The sequence below is a fragment of the Cariama cristata genome, unplaced genomic scaffold (genome assembly GCF_000690535.1).
Source record: "Cariama cristata isolate BGI_N322 unplaced genomic scaffold, ASM69053v1 scaffold15262, whole genome shotgun sequence".
In the NCBI taxonomy this organism is placed as follows: Eukaryota; Metazoa; Chordata; class Aves; order Cariamiformes; family Cariamidae; genus Cariama; species Cariama cristata.
The window spans coordinates 443-19,783 of NW_009602240.1; the positions used below are offsets into that span (position 1 = coordinate 443).

Sequence of the window (19,341 nt, forward strand, 5' to 3'; positions counted from 1 at the left end):
CTCACTGATGTTACTTGTAGGGCCTGCTTGTGGGGAGACCACTCATCTCCTAGCGATGGGCTTTGGCCTGGCAAGTGCCCATACTGTTTAGGGCCAGCTACCTCTGGAGTGACCTGACTGCCTTTGTCCACCACAGCACTTGGTGTTGCTTTCCTCTGGACCTTCTGACAGGTTGCTGATAAAGCACCGAGGAGGCCGACCAGTTTCCCTGGTGTCTGCTTTACAAGTGTGGAGGAGAATTGACTAGCCTGACTCACAGCCGGCCAGGGCGGTGGTAGAGAGGGCTGTGAAGGTAGTGAGGAAAACAGCAGAAAGATATAGAGCTAGTACCAGGCTTGAAACAGACCTAGGAAGCAAGGTCTCCTGCCTTATGCCTGGATGAGAAGGATTTCCTCAAGAGAGGTGAGACACATATTCACTCCAGCCCAGCAGGAGCCCAGTGACTGCCCCGAGAGTGAATAGTTGTCAGCCATCCCACTCCATTGCTGTTTGTTTGGATGGGACTAACAAGTCTTAGAGGTGAGTGGCAGTCATAACAAATCCCACTGCATAAAGAGGTTAACTCAACTGTGTGAGCATAATGGTTCAGTTTATCCCTTGAGCAGATCAAACCATTTAAGATTAAGGTCTTTAGTATGGCTAATTACAAGCAATCCATCATCAGGACAAGCTGCCTTCACTCTTGCCCATCTACAATCCCCTACAGTTTCCTTGTCTCTCAGGCCACTTTCAGAGGCTCATCTTTGTCACTGTCTACATTTCTTTCTGGTGGAAAATGACTGGAGGTGATGGCTGAATATTTTGTATTTAGGAAAAAGGTAGCTTGATCTTCTGCTACACAAACTGATTTTTTTTTTTCTCAATTCTGCAATTCCCATGAATCAAAAGGGGCTCCTATCTCATGTATCACTATGAGCTTCAGAGGGAAAGGTCTCAAACTTGTATGCAATTTCACTCCTATTAAAAAGCCTTTCAATCTCATCTTCCTACATATCCTCTACCTACTATGGCTGAAGGAGATGTAACAAATTCTCAGAACCTGTGCTGAAGATCTGAGGGTTAGGGTAGAAAGGATTCATCATACAATGTAGAGGGGGGGCAAAGAGGTAATTAGAAAGGTAAAACCAGAAGCCCTCACCAGATAAACCTCCTCATCTCCCTTTTCTTTTTGTACCACTTAAGAAAATGATGGGGTAGTTCCAGATGGGTTAACCTCACTGTCAGTGTGACAAAAACTGAGCGGTCCATCTGTGGAAAAGGCTGTCGCAGTCCAGGTGTTGCACCATGTGTCATCTCCAGGCCTTCAGTCATAGCTCTGGAGCATATGAGGCCTGTAAAGCGGCTATTCCTCTCCCAAGTGCCTGGACCATACAACCCCTCTCACGGGCAATGTCCTGCCTTCTTTGGCCTGGGGAGACAAAACTAGCATGGCAGTTAGGGCCGAAATGGCACTGGCAAAAGGCCCTTTTCCCCAGTGTGTAAAAAAAGCACCATGGGGGGTGACAGGAGAGAGCCACTTTTGAGGAGAGAGCTGCTGTCTGGGCCCACAAGGCAATGGCCCCAGTTGCAGCTGTGGAAGCAGGACTCGGCCAAGGCTGGATGCAGGTCACAGATGATCTGGGGACAAAAAGAGTGTAAACCCACAAGTTCAAACTGTGTTCAGTCTACTCAGTTCACCAGAACATCCAGTCTTGTTAGTAAAGCAGATTTGGACATGATGGACAGCTGGGAGAATGAAGTATTTCAGCTCAACTTTCTCCTCAAAAATATTCTCATAAATTACTGGCTGAAAGGAGAGAAAATGCTTTGAGCGAGCCAGACACAGGCTTACCCTGACACAGCCTGTGAAAGAGTTGAGAACAACTGGGGCACTAGTTCTCCTGTCTGCTCCCATAAAATCTTTTTATTTGTCTGGTTACTGCTGATAGTTCAGGTTCTGGGAACTGTTTCTGACCATCGCATGGGAAAGAAAAAGAAAAGAAAAAAAAAGTTTAAAAGAAGTAGCACTGCTTTGCTGATGATGTGTCCCTAAACACAGATTTCCCTTTCCCTCTTAACTGCCCTGTCATTTTTTTGGCCCACTTGATGTTGCCCCATCTCTCCAGTATGGTCATCTCTACAGACAGAAACTTGCATTTAATGGCAGCTTCTGGCTGCTGCTGCTGGCAGGATTTCTGTCTGATATCCACCCAAGGCTCTGGAGGGCATCACTGCTGCACAGTGGCACTTTGTCGCCTGTGACAACTGGGCTGCGCTCTCAGTGCTGCATGGATTTGTTCCTTATGGAACTGAACAGCAGTGAAAAAGGTGATTCAAGTGCCATTTCCCAGCCCACAAGTATTTTCCCAAACTTCTTGTGAGGGACAGAACTGCAGAAGAGTGAGATCTTTCAATATGCCTATTAAATTGCAAGGACAGATTAGTCTTCTGGCTCCTGGTTGGACAGAAAATATGTATCTACTATTCTTATATTTTCTGATGTTGTAGAAAATCTAAAAAAGACCTAGTCAGTTATTGACGTAGTTGGTCCCTTGAGACACGCTGGAACATCAGGCAGAAAGACTAATTCCAGGTCTCCAGAGGCATTAATTTCACCCACACATGGGATTCTCCTATCAGGAGCCGTGATCCCCATATAAGACACCAGAATCATTATTACCATTAGTGGGGCCTTAACTCTGGTGCTTTCAAGGAGGAACTTATTTGTCAGGGCCATGGGGGCACTAATTGGCTTTAATGGCCATGATCAGCCTCAGCTGAGGTCTCCCCACACGTTCATGGGCCTAGAAGCCTCATTTCAGCTCAGCCCAGGCCATGGGTCCTTGCCCTGTATTCAGCTGTGTACAGCCATATCTGTGTCTGGTTGGTATCCCTAGTGATCCAGGTACTGTTGTTAGACTTGGCTTCTTGCTGTAGACTTGCTTCTTGAGTTTGCATACACATTGACTGATCATTTTTGCCTCTTTTATTTTAGCTACTTCTATGAAGTGAAATATCCTGCTATTTTCATGCCTGTTTTTGTATCTGAGCTGTTGTGCCTCTTGGATGTTGATTGTTAGAGCAGACAATGTTTTCACCTTAGGACCAAACCTTGTTGCTCCAGTTCCACAAAGAGGCAAGATTTGGGTAGTGGTGAATTGCCAAATTCAGAACAAAGATGTGAAAATGCTGATGTTTCTATGATTTAGTATTGACCTTCCAAACAAGAAAGACTGAGTGGATGTGGAAGGACTTTAGAAGCTGGGAAGTGTGGAGAGTAGCAGCATGTGTTTTTGTAGCAGGAGGCCTGTTAGCTAGAATAGTAGCCAAGTTGAGAATAACCAGACTTTATCACAAAGAAAAGGATGCTTTGTCATAAGCAGAACAGCTAGTAGAAAAAGATTCTGGATACCTTGGCTCAAAGAACATTTCAGACTGATGAGAAACTAAGGCACAGGCATGCATTTAAGAGCTGTTTTCTTTATGTTTGCCTGTATTTTTCTTATGCTAGCAAAGGATAGCTGTCTGTCAGCTTAAGTAGTGTCTGCATACCTTTCATATGTTCATTATAAACTGAAGTGCCGAAGTGCAGATGTGTCAGTGTGAGGCGGTCTTGTAATTTCAAAATTGAATATGATCTGCATCCTGTAAATCTATGCAGAGTCTTAGTGTACCTTTTGTTCAGATTCAGGGCAATTTAGAATCGGAGACCTGAAATGGCTCTAGATACTCTGGTACAAAAGCAGAAACAGCTTTTCCCTTGGAGATGGCAAGAGTAACATTCAGACAATGGTTCTTAATATGTTTATGGAATGGATTGTATGAATCTATTTTAGTGAATTCAGTGATCCAGATGTCCCTTCTGGTGCTACATTTAGTTCTCTTGACTTGAGATGTGTATGGGGCACACAGGGATTGCAACTCATCATTCAAAATCCAAGCAGTATTACTGGTTTGTTAAGGTGATTAGTGCGAATTTTTGTCTCAAACAGCTTGTTATCCAGTGTCTCTCTGAGCTCCATAAGCTTTAATCCTTATTATCTGATCGCATCTTAGTTCTAGCAGAAGTTAGTCTGTACCAAAGAGATGAGGAAACTGTGCTAAAGAGAAAGGAAGTGACCTACTTAGTCACAGAGAAAGAGTGGGTGAGGAAAGGGAAACCTGAGTCAGGTCATCTTTGTTTCACTGATAGGCAATGCTTCCTCCAGTACAAAGATAGCTTATAGACTCTGTATGTTAGACCCTGCTCTGATCCTAACTTTCCCCCTTCCCCCAGGGGCTGTATTAAGGATAGAGTGTGAGAGCTGCACTTTCCCTAGCTGCCACTTTGTGGTGAGGAAGTTGACTCCTGATGCTTATTGGTATGCTAGGAGGGAGACCTGGTGTGCTGCAAGGAGCACTTTCTGTAGAGACTGGGATGAGGAAGGGGTGGAAAAAATGCCTGGAAGGCATTAGGATCCAGGGAAGAAAGTCCTTGCAAGTGCTAGTTAGCTCTGATGTGGCCCTGTTTGTACTGGATGATTCGTCCTGCTTTGTTTCCCTGTAGCTCCTTCTCACCATGTACAAGGCTGGGCATTTCTTACTCTATTTTCTGTGTGCCTCCAAGGCTGAAAGGTTTTCATTTGCTGTAGTATAATGATGAAAAATCTATCAGAGAAAAGTGATGTAGTTTATTTAAAGCTGCTTGATCAGTCAGAGGCCAAGTTCTCAAGTATTGCCTCTCCTTGGAAACTGGCCTTTGAGGAAGAGGTGCTGTATGTTGCCAATCTAGTTCAAAGTTCACATATCAAATACTTGCAACAGTGTCCTCTCTGAGTTTTTCATTCAGTATTGTTAATTGTTATTATTTAGCAACTATTTTGGAAGCCGTAAAAATTCCCTGAAATTCTTAGCTGCTTGTACGCTGTTAATGGGGACATGGTACCAAAATTAACCAAATAAATTGCTCTGAATTACATGGACTCTAATCCTCTCTGCATTTAAGAATTTCAGCACGATAGGCTGCTGTGTAACAATGATTGTAGCTATGAGGTGGAGGTTGTACTTCAATGGTATTTGATCATTTGCTGTTAAACATTGTTCTAGCTTTGCCTCTGCAGAAAAAGCTCCTAGACTTGTTGCCTAGAGTAAAGGATAAAGCAAAAGCAAGTGATTCCAAGGAACATATGAATTCTAGGTGAGGAACTCTTAAACTAGTGCTTTCTGTGAGAACTCAACTAGCAATAAAACCATGATCTAAAATCTCAAAGCTCTTAAAATGGGAAAACATAATGTTCGTCTGTGTAAGTGGATGAGCTGACCAGCTGTGTTAAATCCTTCAAGGAGAGACCATGAGTAGGTCTGCTGCTGCAATCCATAGCCTTTTTCTCGCTGGCTTGCATGTCACTTACGAAAAATCTCTTAAGGTTGTTGCGTTACTGACACCTCTACCCTTGAGGCTCATAGCTTGCCAGTTTGATGTGAAATTACTGTTTTGTCCTTTCTTTTCTTTCACTTGCCATGAAGGGTATCTGATCTGCACCATAATACATCTCTTTCTTCCTTGTCCCCACGATTTTCCTGCATTTTTGATCTGTCATGATAGGTTGCTTTTCAAAAATCAACTCCATCCTTGATTTTTCTTTTTTTCTTAAATTTTTTTTTTGGGGGGTGGGGTAGGGGTGGTAGATGAAATGAGCAGCCCAGTAAGTTAATATTACCTGATCTCTCTCTACCATACTTAACATTTCTGTAAATTTTGAGGCCGGGGAAGAGCACTAACTTTTTTCTTTGGACCTCTTGTACACTATTATCTTTTACATTTCACTTAGTTAACCTTGTATTGAGGCCTATAGCTTTGGTTTTCGCTATATCCATCCTAAGAAACAAGACCAGTCTTAATTAAAAGATATCAAGAGGATCCACAGACTCCCTAGGTAGTTTATTCTGGTAGTTAATCATCCTTATTATTAAGTATGTACTCTAATTTTGGCATGCCTGGCTGCAGCTTCCAGGCATTTGGTCCTATTATGTGGTTTTCCACAATATGCTAAAGAGCTTGTAGTACTTTATATTTTCTGCCCAGGAAGCTTAATCTTCTTCTCTGTGACTGAGTTCTGTAAGCATTGTACTGGAAGAGATTGTCTCTAGCTCTCAGTTTTGTGATTGTTTTCTATACTATCCACAATGTCCCTGAACAACCAGCACTAGTATACAGTTGGACTTGACAGCGCCAAAACTAAAATGACCTTCATCTCCTACATCCCACTTTAAAGATCTATGACTGCCCTATGCCCGAGTCTTGTTCTGAGATGCTTCATGCTTGTGCTCTGCATCTTTGTTGTTGTTGTTTTAGAACATAAGGTCCAGGCTTGCTTTCTTTAATAAAGAGAAAATGAAGCATTTAATGTATGCCCATTAAATGATCACCATTCATTCTGTGTACCAAATAAGACAAGAATCCTATGATGGAAAAATAGCATGGTGTGTAAATAAAGACTATAGGTATGCAAGACTTAAAAAACCAAATGGGGGCTAGGGGATAGATGTAGCAATGCAGTGCAAGCAATGTTACTAGAACATAAATGGACTTTGTCTATCTATTCAGGAATCTGTTTCATGAAGTAACATAGTATCTGGTGGTTATAACTTTCTGTGGACTGACATAGAGGAGAAGATACTCCCCCATTTCTCTACCTGCTTCATGAAGACGAAATTATCATTTCTGGAGAATGTATGCTCATTATACTAGAGAATGTCTTTTATCTGTCTATTATACTCAAGAGTTTATAGAAAATTTAGCATGTTGCTAAGTCAAAACAGTAAGGCAATGCAATAAATTCTGAGGAATCAAAAATATAAGTATTACTGTGGTATATACTGATACACTCCAAGCTAGCCTCAATGGAAAGTAAAGTATGGGTTTTAGCATGCATTAACAATAAATATATGAATGCTCCAGTATCTGGGTGGATGACATGCTCTTTGTATTGATTTCTGCTAAAGTCTCCATTTTGGGGCCCATTTCCACTATTGCCTTGTGCTAAGTAGGTTTAAAGATGACCAACATGTTGCTGCTTGCTATGATTCCAGTTTCATTTTGCTTCTACTAAAATGGTGGCTGCTGTATCAAGGAGCAGAAATCCATTCCAACTACCCTTCTATTAAATTATTAGCTTTTTGGACAATAACAAGAAGCTAATGAACACTTACTGCTTTATCTACAGCATAAGGAATGACCTGGTCCAAAACATCTCCTGGAAATATTTGTAGATTTGATGGAAATAGGAGGTATCATCCTTCATAGGAAGAGTCTGGCATAATTATTCTTAGGGCGTAAAAACTTACAGCTCAGTAATTCTCCTTTCAGATGCTAGCATTGACATAATCTCAGTGTGCAACAAGTCAGAGGGGCAAGGAACATTCCCAGGTACTGGGATACTATCACCTACTCTACAGAGCTGTTCCAGTGTTCCCCAACACAACTTCAGCGCTGTGAAATAGCCCTTGCACAATATTTGGGAAGCTTAAAGAATCTGCTATCTCGGCAGCAGGCTGCAGCATGCCAGTTAACCTCAGCACCCAGGAACATTCCCAGGCATGGTTAATTTCCTTGTATAAATGCAGCCCAAGAGATTTGGAATCTGTTAGCAGTCCGAGCACTTGGAGCGAGGAGGAGAATGAGTCTTCTGTCATGTGGTAATAAGCCACCTTCCCCTCCCTAAAGCTCTCATATTTTCAAGTTTTTACTTTGGATTGCATAATGATTTCATTTCTCTTTTCACTATTTCATAAAGGAGATGAGAAACTTACCGTGTAAGATCTTTTCTACCAAGCAATGCAAAAATCTAATGCAATATTAACATCTGAAAGAAGACTATTTTATCAATTATATAATTAAGCCAAAAATAATTTTTGCTTTTATTCATGCTGCTGTTTGCATAATTCCAGACACTTGTATTTAATAAACATTATAAAAAGATTTTAAAAATAGTATCGTATTGACTTACAGCAATCTGGGATACCACCCCTTTAAGTACTAGCACTTCTGGCAAAATTTAAGAGCTGAGTTTGTTTTGTGTCCAAGTTTTTCAAGGAGTGAGTCTGTCTTTCACATGTTATTGCTGATGTATTAGCTTTGCTGAAACGATGCAATTTTGTTCATAACTGAACAAGGGTACCAACATGTTTCAACACAGAATCTAGAAATTTTGTATAACATATTCTTCTTGAATCAATATTGGTATTGCATTTTGTTGTTGTATCTTTGGACAGCCACTTCATTCAGAAGGAAGATGCTTATTTTCTTTTATCCTCTGGAAGACCAATTACCTTGACACACTTTTTGATTTACTGGAGGTATTCACTAAAACACGCTTGGCAGAAAAAATGTGTTCCAAAAAGTCTGTGCAAAAAAGAGAGCTCCAGGAGTCTGTTCAGAATTATTACTTGTTATTGGAAGGTCTTTAGGAAAAACACTCTCATTTTCCCCCAGTTCTCAGTCAACTTATTCCTCCTTGATTTGCATCAAACTAGTAAGGAGATCCAGTCTCTGGCAGCCGAAGAGGGCTTTGGCAAGCTTTCCAACTGTAGCACCTTTGGAGCCTTCCCTCATTACCCACTTAAGCAGCATTTGGTAAACTTTTTCTTTTAGTCCATCTCGTTCATAGTCATGATCAATTTCATCAATCTCAGGATCACAGAAGCCCAGTTTACGAGCACAGTGCTTCCACTGTTTAGCCAACTTTTCTCTCACTAGATTTAGGTGTTTGTCGGTCAGGACAGTAGTATTGTCTGCAAAAAGAAAAAGAGTATAAGAAAATGGCATTGTTTAACATTTCTTCTGCTTCTTTTGCTGTCTTGCCTGTCCTCTCCCAGCTGTCTATTGGTAATATCTGGAGACAGAATTTAGTGATACAATTAGATGTGAGTTTTATGGAGGCAGTGTTACCCAGTAACACCAGGAAAGAAACTCCCAGTCAGAACATGTGTATTCGCAGGTCAGTTGCTGGACTTGCTTTTTGATCTGAGGCTATCATATTTTCTCACTTAAACCTGCAAAATTGAAAAGCTCCTTCCTAGAGTTCTTGTACAGCTGACTGATGTCTGTATGATATATTTTATGTTCTGGGACACTATTAATTTGTTTACTTAGGAATACAGAGGGATAGTTCAATTCAGTATTGACCAATGAAAATAACCTAAATTTCAAAATCTTCTAATTTCTACCCAAATGAAGTGGCTGTGGCCCCAAGCCTGTCAGTGTTCAAGAAGCATTTGGACAATGCTCTTAGATATATGGTTTAACTTCTAGGTTTCCCTGTGTGGTGTCAGGCACTGGCCTCTATCTTCATGGGTCCTTTCCAATTCAGGATGTTCTATGATTGAAACTATAAGACAGGTGAGGACCACCAATCCTAACATTGCTTCTACCCATTTGAGAGTTGTTATTCCTCTTGTTCTTGATGCACATACATCTATACTTGTATCTGGTGTCTCGTAAGAGGTCATGAAACTCCAGGACAAATAAGGTACATGGTACTACAGAACAGTATTAGCACAAACCCTTGCTTATTTTATACACTCTTAAGTATGTAGTAGAAAAGCACTAAACAGTGATTTCTGAAGTATCAGAGGGAGAAAGCTGTACTACTTTCATACATTCTAAACCAAATGGCTCTCAGATAAATATATGGGGAGAATACATCAAAACTAGGGAGACGTTTCTCTTACCAAATATACCCATTGCTTCGTAATGCATATAAGTTGCTTCTGCAGCAACAGGAGAAGTGCTGATGTATTGATTCTGCTCTTCGATCTTCATGTGATTGTAGGATCCAATTTGAATTCCAGAACTGTTACTTATGCTGTACTTGATTGGATCTTCTGTATAAGGGAATTTAATACAATTTTATAAACAAGTGCATATGGTTCAAAATGTCAAGAACTAACATAAGGGGGAGGCAAGGAGGAAGAAGGCTCTGCTAATAAGGGAAGTGACTAAATGTTTTTATTGCATTTAACGTAGAAATGGCCATTTACTGGCAACTGTGAACATATTTTCATTATGCAGTGCAACATAAATGTACTTTAGTGAAAGCCCATCCTATTCTAGCCTATGACAAAGTGCCATAACTAAGCCTTACATGCTGGTAGTTACTAGACTGTAAATAATGTTCCCTGCACTTTAGGAATGTATAGTAGCAGCCTCATTTTTTTTTGTTGGCTAACAGCTTCAGGAGGTCAGTCTTTACTTGAAAGCGCTTTTTGTTTCAATCTTAAAGCCTTACTTCTGCCTCTCAGCTTTACTTCTCATAGATATAAGTTCAGGTTTATGGTTACGACTTCAAAGTTCTGTGAGACTACAGAAAATAATTTCTAGTTGCTCATAAGGTTTCTATACTCCATGTTACACTATGCTGTCTTGATGGCATCTCTGTTTCAAAATCTAGGAGTATATTCTTCAGTTATATCTATTTTCAGTGAATCACAGTGCACTACTTGCTCAGTGTTTGTTTCAACAACATTTCTCTCTCTTTTTTAATTATTTTATTGTTTCCCCTGTTCTATACTTTTGGTTCTAAGGCAAGACTAGAATGTTTTCTGAGATACCTTACCAAAAAACCCTACTCCTTTATTTTAAGGCTTGAATCTTTGGCAATAAAAGTCAACGTGTATATATGCACTGATTGCACAGCTAAATTGTGTGCACTTCTGGGAGCTTGCATCTGTGGCTTACCTGTATGTGACGAGTTAAACACCTAATTTGGTGTCTTTTGCTTACAGTTGTCCAATTTCCACACATAACATGAAATTAAGCGACTATTCTAGTCATGTTAGGTGACTCTTGGCAATGTTTTCTGAACTCTGTTTGGATAATCATCCATTAAACTTTCTAACTCTAGTTTAAATGGTGAATATCACAACCTCGGTCTAAAATTGAAGTACAGCTACCTAAAATGATAGACCAAACTCTGTATTTAATCACCCAAAATGATTGTTAGATGCACAAACATCCTTGTTACACACTCAATCGCAATGTGAAGTGCGGAAACCTATGGTCATGTATGAAAATCAGACTAAATGCATTTAATATCTGTCAACCTGAAACTGCTAATCAGAAATACCTATATGTATGCATGATTAATTTCTAGAAGTTGCACCAAAGGAATGCACTCTATCATGTCTCAAAATATTATGATTCCTGTCCTTGTTTTTTTGAGGTGAAGGACCCAGGAAATACATTCATATTTTTAGCTAAAAAATTAAGAAGTCTCATATGTCTGCCACTTTCTCATCTAGTAACAAAAGGAATCTAGCACAAGATATGAAAACACATACAAATGCTTTGTCAGTATTAACAGTAAAAGTTACTGTGCTTATAAATCTCCTTTTCCAAGCCTCTACCACGTCGCTTGCTTGTCATGTTTGGGTCATCATCTAACGACTCTAAGGGGCGTATAGTCAAGAAGACACAAACCCGCTGTTTCAAGTTTTCTTAGTAAGTGTAAACCACTTACAAAATGGACAAGCCTTGAAAGGGTTAATTAAAGAGTTCAGGGTGCCGCAAGCAATGCAACTTGAAAGGAGCATATATTAACAACTTCTCAAGACAAGAATTTTAAGGGTTTAAGATAGGTGAACTGTAGAGACCTGTGCCCCAAGGAAGGCTGATCAGCACGAAGCCTGCAGCTAGAGATTTGTATTAAAAATCCAGAGCAAGGACGGAAGGTGTCCCAAATGCACGTGTGGTTCAAGAGTTGGGTACAGTCACAGCAACTTGATGTTTAATCTAAGAAAGTGACTGGTTTAGGTGTACAGGAGATCTTACAATGCCTTCGTGTTTTTTAAAAGCTCTTTTACATGAAAGAAGATGTTGTCTTTGATCTACCAAATATACATTTAACAGTGTGTACAGGTCCTGCTAGAGACAGGAATTAGTTTTACATACTGGTACTGATAACTTCAGCTATGGTTAGAGGTACTAAGCAGTAACATAGATTATTTCAAGATCCTGAAGTCTTTTGCTTTACAGATCAGGATGCAATGCAGAGCCTGATGGCTACCAGGACAGATGAAGGCTACAGCACTTACCTGTGCCTATTCTGGGTGCAGCAGGATAATATGTAAAAGTTCCCCTTGTGAAAGAAGTGGAATCCTTGTTACCTAACCAAAGAGGGAAAACAAAAAAAAATGCCAAAAGCATCATGTAAATAAAAAAGCAAATGTACTTAAAAATAACTGCTGTATTTCTAACAGTATGAGTACGTAGTTTGTGCTCTTAAATACAAAGAGGTATGAAGCTTTTTAATTAACAGGATTGTATCTCCTTGAATAACTCTAGTTAAAGCAATGACGTTATTGTGGTTTTGCTCAGTGACTAATAGCCTTAACCATTGGCTGGATCCCAGCAAGGGCAATGGGCTTCCATGTGGGTGCATGAATACCTAGCTAGTAGACAGCACTGTGAGATCACAGTGTACCACAGTTACGGACTGAGCCGCCTCATGTCAGGTACTCAAACTGGAAAATTCCTAACTCCCAAGTATGCTCCTGCTGTTTACTGCCGAGACCGACTGCAGTCTGTATTAGCACGCTGCTTGTGACTGGCTCTAGCAAAGGCACGGGACACCACTACATCTTCTGCCGGTGGCAGTAATCTCTGGCAGAGATGTAATGTCCAGCCCGGGGCAGCAATCGATTTGGATGCCCACGGATGAGCTCTGCAATTCGTGATGGGGCAGTAAGAGTGGTTGGGTTATGGTCACCTGACAAGTCAAAGGAAAAGCTGCAATGCAGCTCTTCTGCATCTCAGCCTGACACCTGCCACACCATTGCATGCAGCCTCCCTATAATAACTGTTTTCTTCTTTTTTCTTTCAAACAGAACATTTTGCTTTATTAGTGATGTTGACAGTTGTAATCCCTGCCTTCTGACATGACAGCTCTCAGATTCATTTCAGTAAATAAACTCACAGGAATAACTAATCACAGCCTCTGCATAAATAATTTAACAGAATAACATCATTGTAGCATTCTGCCTATATGAAGCTAGGCATCCTTGGTTTTCTTGTGAGACAATCCAGGAAGGAATGCCACACTAAAAATACCCAATATTTAGTAGGAGTAGGCTAATGTATCCATGCTATCTCCAGATCCTAAAAGTTACAGCTTACAGGCTTCTAGTTACCATTTATTTATACCTTTTGTCCATGCTCAGTGCTCTCTTCCTTCTTTGTCTCCATGCCTTTCTACTTCACAGCTCACTAGCAAATACCAACAGAAGCTCCCCATTGGCACCAGTCAGAGCTTTCTGAAGAAGCCTTAGGTCCTTGTTGATTCCCTGAGGTCAGGAGTGTCTTACCTTGCTGCAAATCATGCTAAAAATATCCATCTATTTTCTGAAATGCTACAAATGTTGTTTCTGCACAAGCAGAACCTATGGTATGAATGTTACATTTTTGAGGGTTAAAAGTTCTTTGCTTTCCTAGACTGATTGGTAGCAGCTCTTGGTTTTAGTAGCTGCTGTACCATTATCTGCTGTCCACTATTACTTGGTTGGTAGCTGAAGAGTTGGTTATTGGGTCTGATCCTCCTCTATTACACTGATGCTTTAGAAATGGTTCATTTGAACAGCCTGAAATCAGTGAAAACAGCATAACAAAGTCAAAGCTGGAGCGTTTTAGTGACCTGAAGTAACTTCAAGTAAACAAAGAGAACTTAATGAAATAAATTCACCTTTGCTGTATGGCAGATCAACTATTAGCAATAAGCACACTGTTTTTACACAAACTACAAAACACTCTTGACCATTTTTAGAGAACAAGTGTCTTTTCAGAAACATAGGTGCTGGGGAGGAGGAATCTCACCTGTATCTGTGTCTGCATTCTTTGGATACCAGTTTACATTGGTCTGTGACTGCGGGTTTGGGCCAGATTCAGGCACAGGAGGTTTACTTGGGCTAAAAGTACTGGCTGAACACAATCCATAGAGATCCTCTGTGTTTCCTGTTAGAAGACTGTTAGGGTTTGGCCTGTAAAAAATATCTACATTTCCCCGTTTTGGTGTTGTTGCAGCTGGCTGTGGCCAAAAATATGGATTAGTGTTTGATCCTGTCTTTTCAGCTCTGGGATACAGTTCACTCCGCTGAGGAGTAGGAGATGGCTTTGCGAATGGATCATAGGAAACTCTTCGTCTCCTTTCTTCCTCTCTCATTTCAGGCGTGTATGCTACAGGTGGAACTGCTTTATCCATCCGACTCCCAAATACATGGTAGTTGTATTCATGCTGAAGTTTTCTTTCTAGATGATCAGCAGACGTAAATGAGGTCTCACAGCTCTCAACAGGTTGGTTCTCAGGGGAGGCAGCAAACAAGGCTTCGTTAACCTCAGTGGTCATGGGACCTTGAGAGCTGTGCAGAGAATTAGGCTGATCTGAAAGGCAGGAAAATGAAATATTTGAAATACATCCAAATGCAAGTATGTAACTTGTTGCAATGACACTAGAATCTATTAATCTACCTTTAATATTATGGTAATATATGAAAGGTGAAAATATAACATTACTTCCAGCATAAGCTGTGTTTTATTTCATAGAATGCCTTTACTGAGGAAATATTATGGAATTTTATCTAGAAGTACAGGCTTGTGTAAGCCATCAGTGTCAAAAACTCATTTTCTCAAGTGGTGTCAGAATGCACTGCAGACTCTGCTTATATTGACATCAAGGTCTCAACCACTGAAACAAACAGCTCCTGGAGGCATTTGCAGGGTCTCATTTACTGGTATGTCTCCGCTGGCATTAACTGGAGTTTAATCAGTGCAAAACTGGAGTGCAACAGCATGGAAAATAACACCACTGTAATAGGTGTTACTGCATACAGCTTAAATAATTTGTCATTAAAGTCATGCTTGCAAATGATTATGTAAAATATCCTGTCTGGGTATTTCAATATGAACCTTTTTTGTCTAGTTTATTCTTCATAGTTGCAAAGAGCACATTTTTATAAACAATACCTACCGGATAAAAGAGTCTGTCATCTACACCCTTCAAACTAATTCTCACTATCAAAGGAAGCTCTACTTCAGCCTTGAAGCAGATTGAGTTATGATCTGGATCATGCTGCAGCATTCCAAGACTAAACAGGAATGTAACAATTTGCTTGCTACTACTTGTTCTTGTGTTTTTAAGGGTAGAACTAGAGATGCTTCCTTAAAAAGTTCTGAAGGCCTCACAGTTGTCTAGAAAACATTGTACATTGCCTAAAGCAAGGGACTCTTACAGACCACTGTAAAACTGGAACAAAGTGTATGTATGTGGTTTTGTTTAGCTCAGATAATGCCAGTGAACTGGGTTTATTTTTTTTTTTTCAAATTATGGGAATTCAGTCCATATTAGGCAGGACCAAAACTGTTCCTTTTGATGGCTGTGTATTGGCACACCTTCAGTCTCACTCGCTCTGCTTCTTTTGTTACCGCTGCTAGAGAGGGAGTGGGAGGAATAAGCCAATACAGAAACAACCTCATCAAAAGTGACAGCTATTAGCAATTCAGTATTAGCATAAACTATATGGCATCCGTTCTCCAGGGCAAGCTTGAGCATGAACAGATCCTGTGGGATACTTTTCACTACCGCTGTCTGAGAAATGTCCATTGACTGGAGAAAAAACACCTGACTCTGACAGGCTGTCAAGATAGTATCTTTCTGAAGTGTAGATTCACAATAAAGCCTTTCGTACTTAAAACGCAAGAGCATCTGTAATATGCTGCAGTCATACGGGATTGTTTCTGCCAGGGAAATGTAACTATACTCCTTTAAAAATACAGCAGTGGGGCTGCCGTGCTAAGTCCACCAGTTCTATGGAAGAACAGTTACGGCAAACCTAGCTTTGGGGAAGATTTATTAGTTGCATGTTACAGTTTAACTTATTCACTTTATAATGTCTTTCAAATGGTGTGCGCAAGCTTAGCAGGATTTTATTTGTTCTGAATTTGATATTGTTGCTTGTAAATCAGTGTTGGAAATATGATCCTATGTCCTTTGCCGTTAAGAAACTTTGGTAAAAGAATTCTAGATGCACTAGTACAAAACTGTAACTACATCATCATATATTAGTGTGATAGCTCTATAAAACCCTGAAACACACAACTCATCCAAGATTTGATAGAAAAATGTGAGAGAAAGGAGAGAAAATTCATCTATTAGTGCTCCTCAGATTACATAGAGAGCAAGATCATAAACAAAGGAATATGTTATAATTATACATCCTGATCGTATTCAGAGCATTCATAAGAAAGGCTGGAGTGGGGAAAAAGAAAAGTCTTTGTGAAATTAAAGCCTACAGACCAAGCAGAAGTTGCGGATGCCCCATCCCTGGAAGTGTTCAAGGCCAGGTTGGATGGGGCTTTGAGCAACCTGGTCTAGTGGAAGGTGTCCCTGCCCATGGCAGAGGGGTTGGAATGAGATGGTCTTTAAGGTGCCTTCCAACCAAATCATTCTATGATTCTATGACTAAAAGGATGGGAAGAAAGATCAAGAACAAAAAGTAATCATCAAAGCGACCATTGAAAAGTTTAATGTTAAACAAAATTTTTGGCATGGGAGAGGAAAGCAGAAGAGTGTAAACTGAAATGGGTTCAAACTGCAGATTTTGGAAAATTCAAAATGGTTAAGTATGACTTTTGGAGCAAATTTAATCTTTTCAGTGATTACAGTTCTTTCTGAAGTACTGAATAATTAAATCTCTTCATAAACCCCTTAATGGCAAGATTACTTTGTACAGGTACACAACTTTATCTTTGGCACAATACACAGAGTAATGATGTGCTAGTATATGACTTACCTACTTGACCATTATTAGTATCTTCTGCTACAGCATCTATTTGAAGGGACTGCATCCTATTCAGCAGTTCATTTGACTCAGGCCATGTTTTCTGCATGTAAGAAAGAACAAATGATCAAGTTGTAGGCAAAAGCTTAACCAAAGGGAGTACCTGTAGAATAGGAAATGGCACAGCTTCACAGTGAAGTGACCTGGATGAAAGATTCTGTGAATCTTACAGAGAGCACAGCCTGACAGAAAATACCTATTGCTTTGCTACAGATGGGCAAAATCTTTTCTTCAATGAAGGAAGGAAGGACTGCAATGCAACTGCAGTATATAATACTCTGAGTTGGCCAGGCAACACCCTTGCCTACATGAGTATGAGCTTAATCCAGACAGAGAGATTTTGGATTGCCTGTCTTGTACTTAATAGTTAGACTTTCTGCAAGCAGTCTCGCTGAAAGGATGCTGCTGAGGTAAAGGTAGCAAACATGCATCCTGTTCTGTGGATCTCTATTTAGTAAGAACATTCATCAACAGGGAAGAGGTGAGGAAGAAGACTTACATTTGGGTTTGGCCACATTGACTTTTATGAAGAGTATTAGGAACAAGGAGTTCAGAGCAGATCTTCAGAAAGATGCAGTACAATTTCCTTTCTTTAAACCCTCATCTGCACTTCACTAGAGTGAAGGCAAAATCCATTCCTGTTCTATTCTTTTGATGTTTTCATTATTCAGACTTCAGTGGAAGTAAAAAAAGTTTTTACCTGGAAAAATTATTTCTCAGTTTACCCCAGTGCTTCTTACTTGTAAAATAATTTCTAATATTTTAGTGTTTTGTTGTGTTTTTTTTTTTTTTTTTTAAATTAAACCCAAGAAGTACTTTCATAGATTAAAAAAATCAACAACTACTATCTCTTCCCAAAAAATCCACTTCCTTCCAAAAGCAAAAGATGACATTCTAAAGCACATTACAACCTTAGGTCCTTAGATTTTACTTGAGTAACTGAACTGTTTGAGCTGGGGGGGTGGGACTAGCTGACATCCAGAGGTCCTTTCCAACCTCAATCGTTCTGTGATTCTGTGGTCCTTTTAGTTAGAAGGCTGTGGCTCTGCTTCTATGATTGCTAGTGGGGGTGGGGAGGGGGGAAGGGCTATGCCCAGACCTTCTAACTCACGTTGCTACTGAAGCTGTACTAGTAGTTCACCACATTGACCTGCCTTGGATGCCATATTCATGTTCTGTGCCCTGATCAGAACGGATGCTTTCCTTCCCGAAAAAGTAATAGACTCATGGCCCATTTTCTAAATAGTCCTTTGGTCCCTGTGATTTGAGAGGTATATTTGCAGAGAGTTAATGCCGCTAGTATAATTGGCCATGATCCTGATCTGGGGCCGCTATCATAAATTAGACATATATACTTCACATTGTGAGTTAGTTTGGTCAAATGAGTCCAGGAAATTTGTTTCATCAGTTTCATTTTGTAAAAGCTTATTGTTTTTTTTGAACAGTCACTGGTGCTTCATAAACATCACATGTTCTCTAAACCAGAAAATTTCATTTCCACAATTGTAGACTTGGTGACAGAAGGAAGCACTTTAAAGAAAACTGTAAATGAATGGTTTCACAAAGGAATTTGTTTTTCTTTTCTTAGTTAAAATAACTGGGTATGTACTCTTCTGAGCCTCACTTCACTGTAAAGATTAAACCTCCAGAGCCAGGAGTTCTCACCGACAGATGTTGGTACTACTGAAGTAAGTAAACTGATAAAATCTGAGACTCACCACCCACTGTTTTTGTCTGCCTATCCAGACAGTAACATCTGAACTTGGATACGTATTTTGGGAGACAGTATTGAAGATATTCCTAAAGTTGAGGTAAATGACATGCACTGCTTTCCTCTCATTCACAAATTCAGCCATTTTATCACAGAATGAAATTGGGTCAGTCAAGCAAGATCAGTTTCAAAGTGGTGGAATCTGGCCATAACTGGGGTTGGGGAGAGGGGAGGTGGGGAACTGACACTTTAAAATGCTTAGAAAGTTACTCACTTTTAAATTCATCAGATCATCTTCAATATTTTTTCCTAGATTTTGGTAGTAAAATGGCTTGTATCTTTGACTAATTTCTGCAAAGAGAGAAAAACTAAATGAAAGTGGTTTTGTATGGAAAATGGATTTATAATGTTAACAATCTTGATGGATAAGGATTGAATACAGACTTGTATGAAGTCAGAAACAGGAAAATTATACATACATTTGGAATCTCTTCACATGGCTCATTTACCTTTAATATAGTAACAAGAACAGGATGATTTATAGGGATTTTTTTGTTGTTGTTGTTGCATTGCTTTTTAAGGTGAAAGCTCTCTGTCTATGATCTGTGGCTGACAGAACCTTTCCTTGACTAGCCAAGAGACTGACTGCCACATTTTAAGAAATAAGATACATTCAGTTGCATTCAGCTATTTGATAAACAACTATCCTGTCTCTGCTAAAGATGGAATTACTGAAATAATCTACAAACATGGTAAATATCAGTGTTTTGCATATGGGAAAATCA

The 19,341-nt window shown here is 39.9% G+C and overlaps 1 protein-coding gene across 1 annotated transcript; it reads right to left on the reverse strand.

The window, feature by feature from the left end:
* Positions 1–8,464: 8,464 nt before the first annotated feature.
* Positions 8,465–18,924, reverse strand: LOC104157375 (receptor-interacting serine/threonine-protein kinase 1-like; the record flags this gene model as incomplete). The annotated part of the gene is made up of 6 exons (XM_009694683.1): positions 8,465–8,751; positions 9,691–9,843; positions 12,052–12,123; positions 13,826–14,389; positions 16,798–16,888; positions 18,831–18,924. Coding segments are annotated over 6 exons (1,261 nt in total), but the record flags the coding sequence as incomplete, so codon positions are not given.
* Between the last annotated feature and the right edge of the window lie 417 nt (positions 18,925–19,341).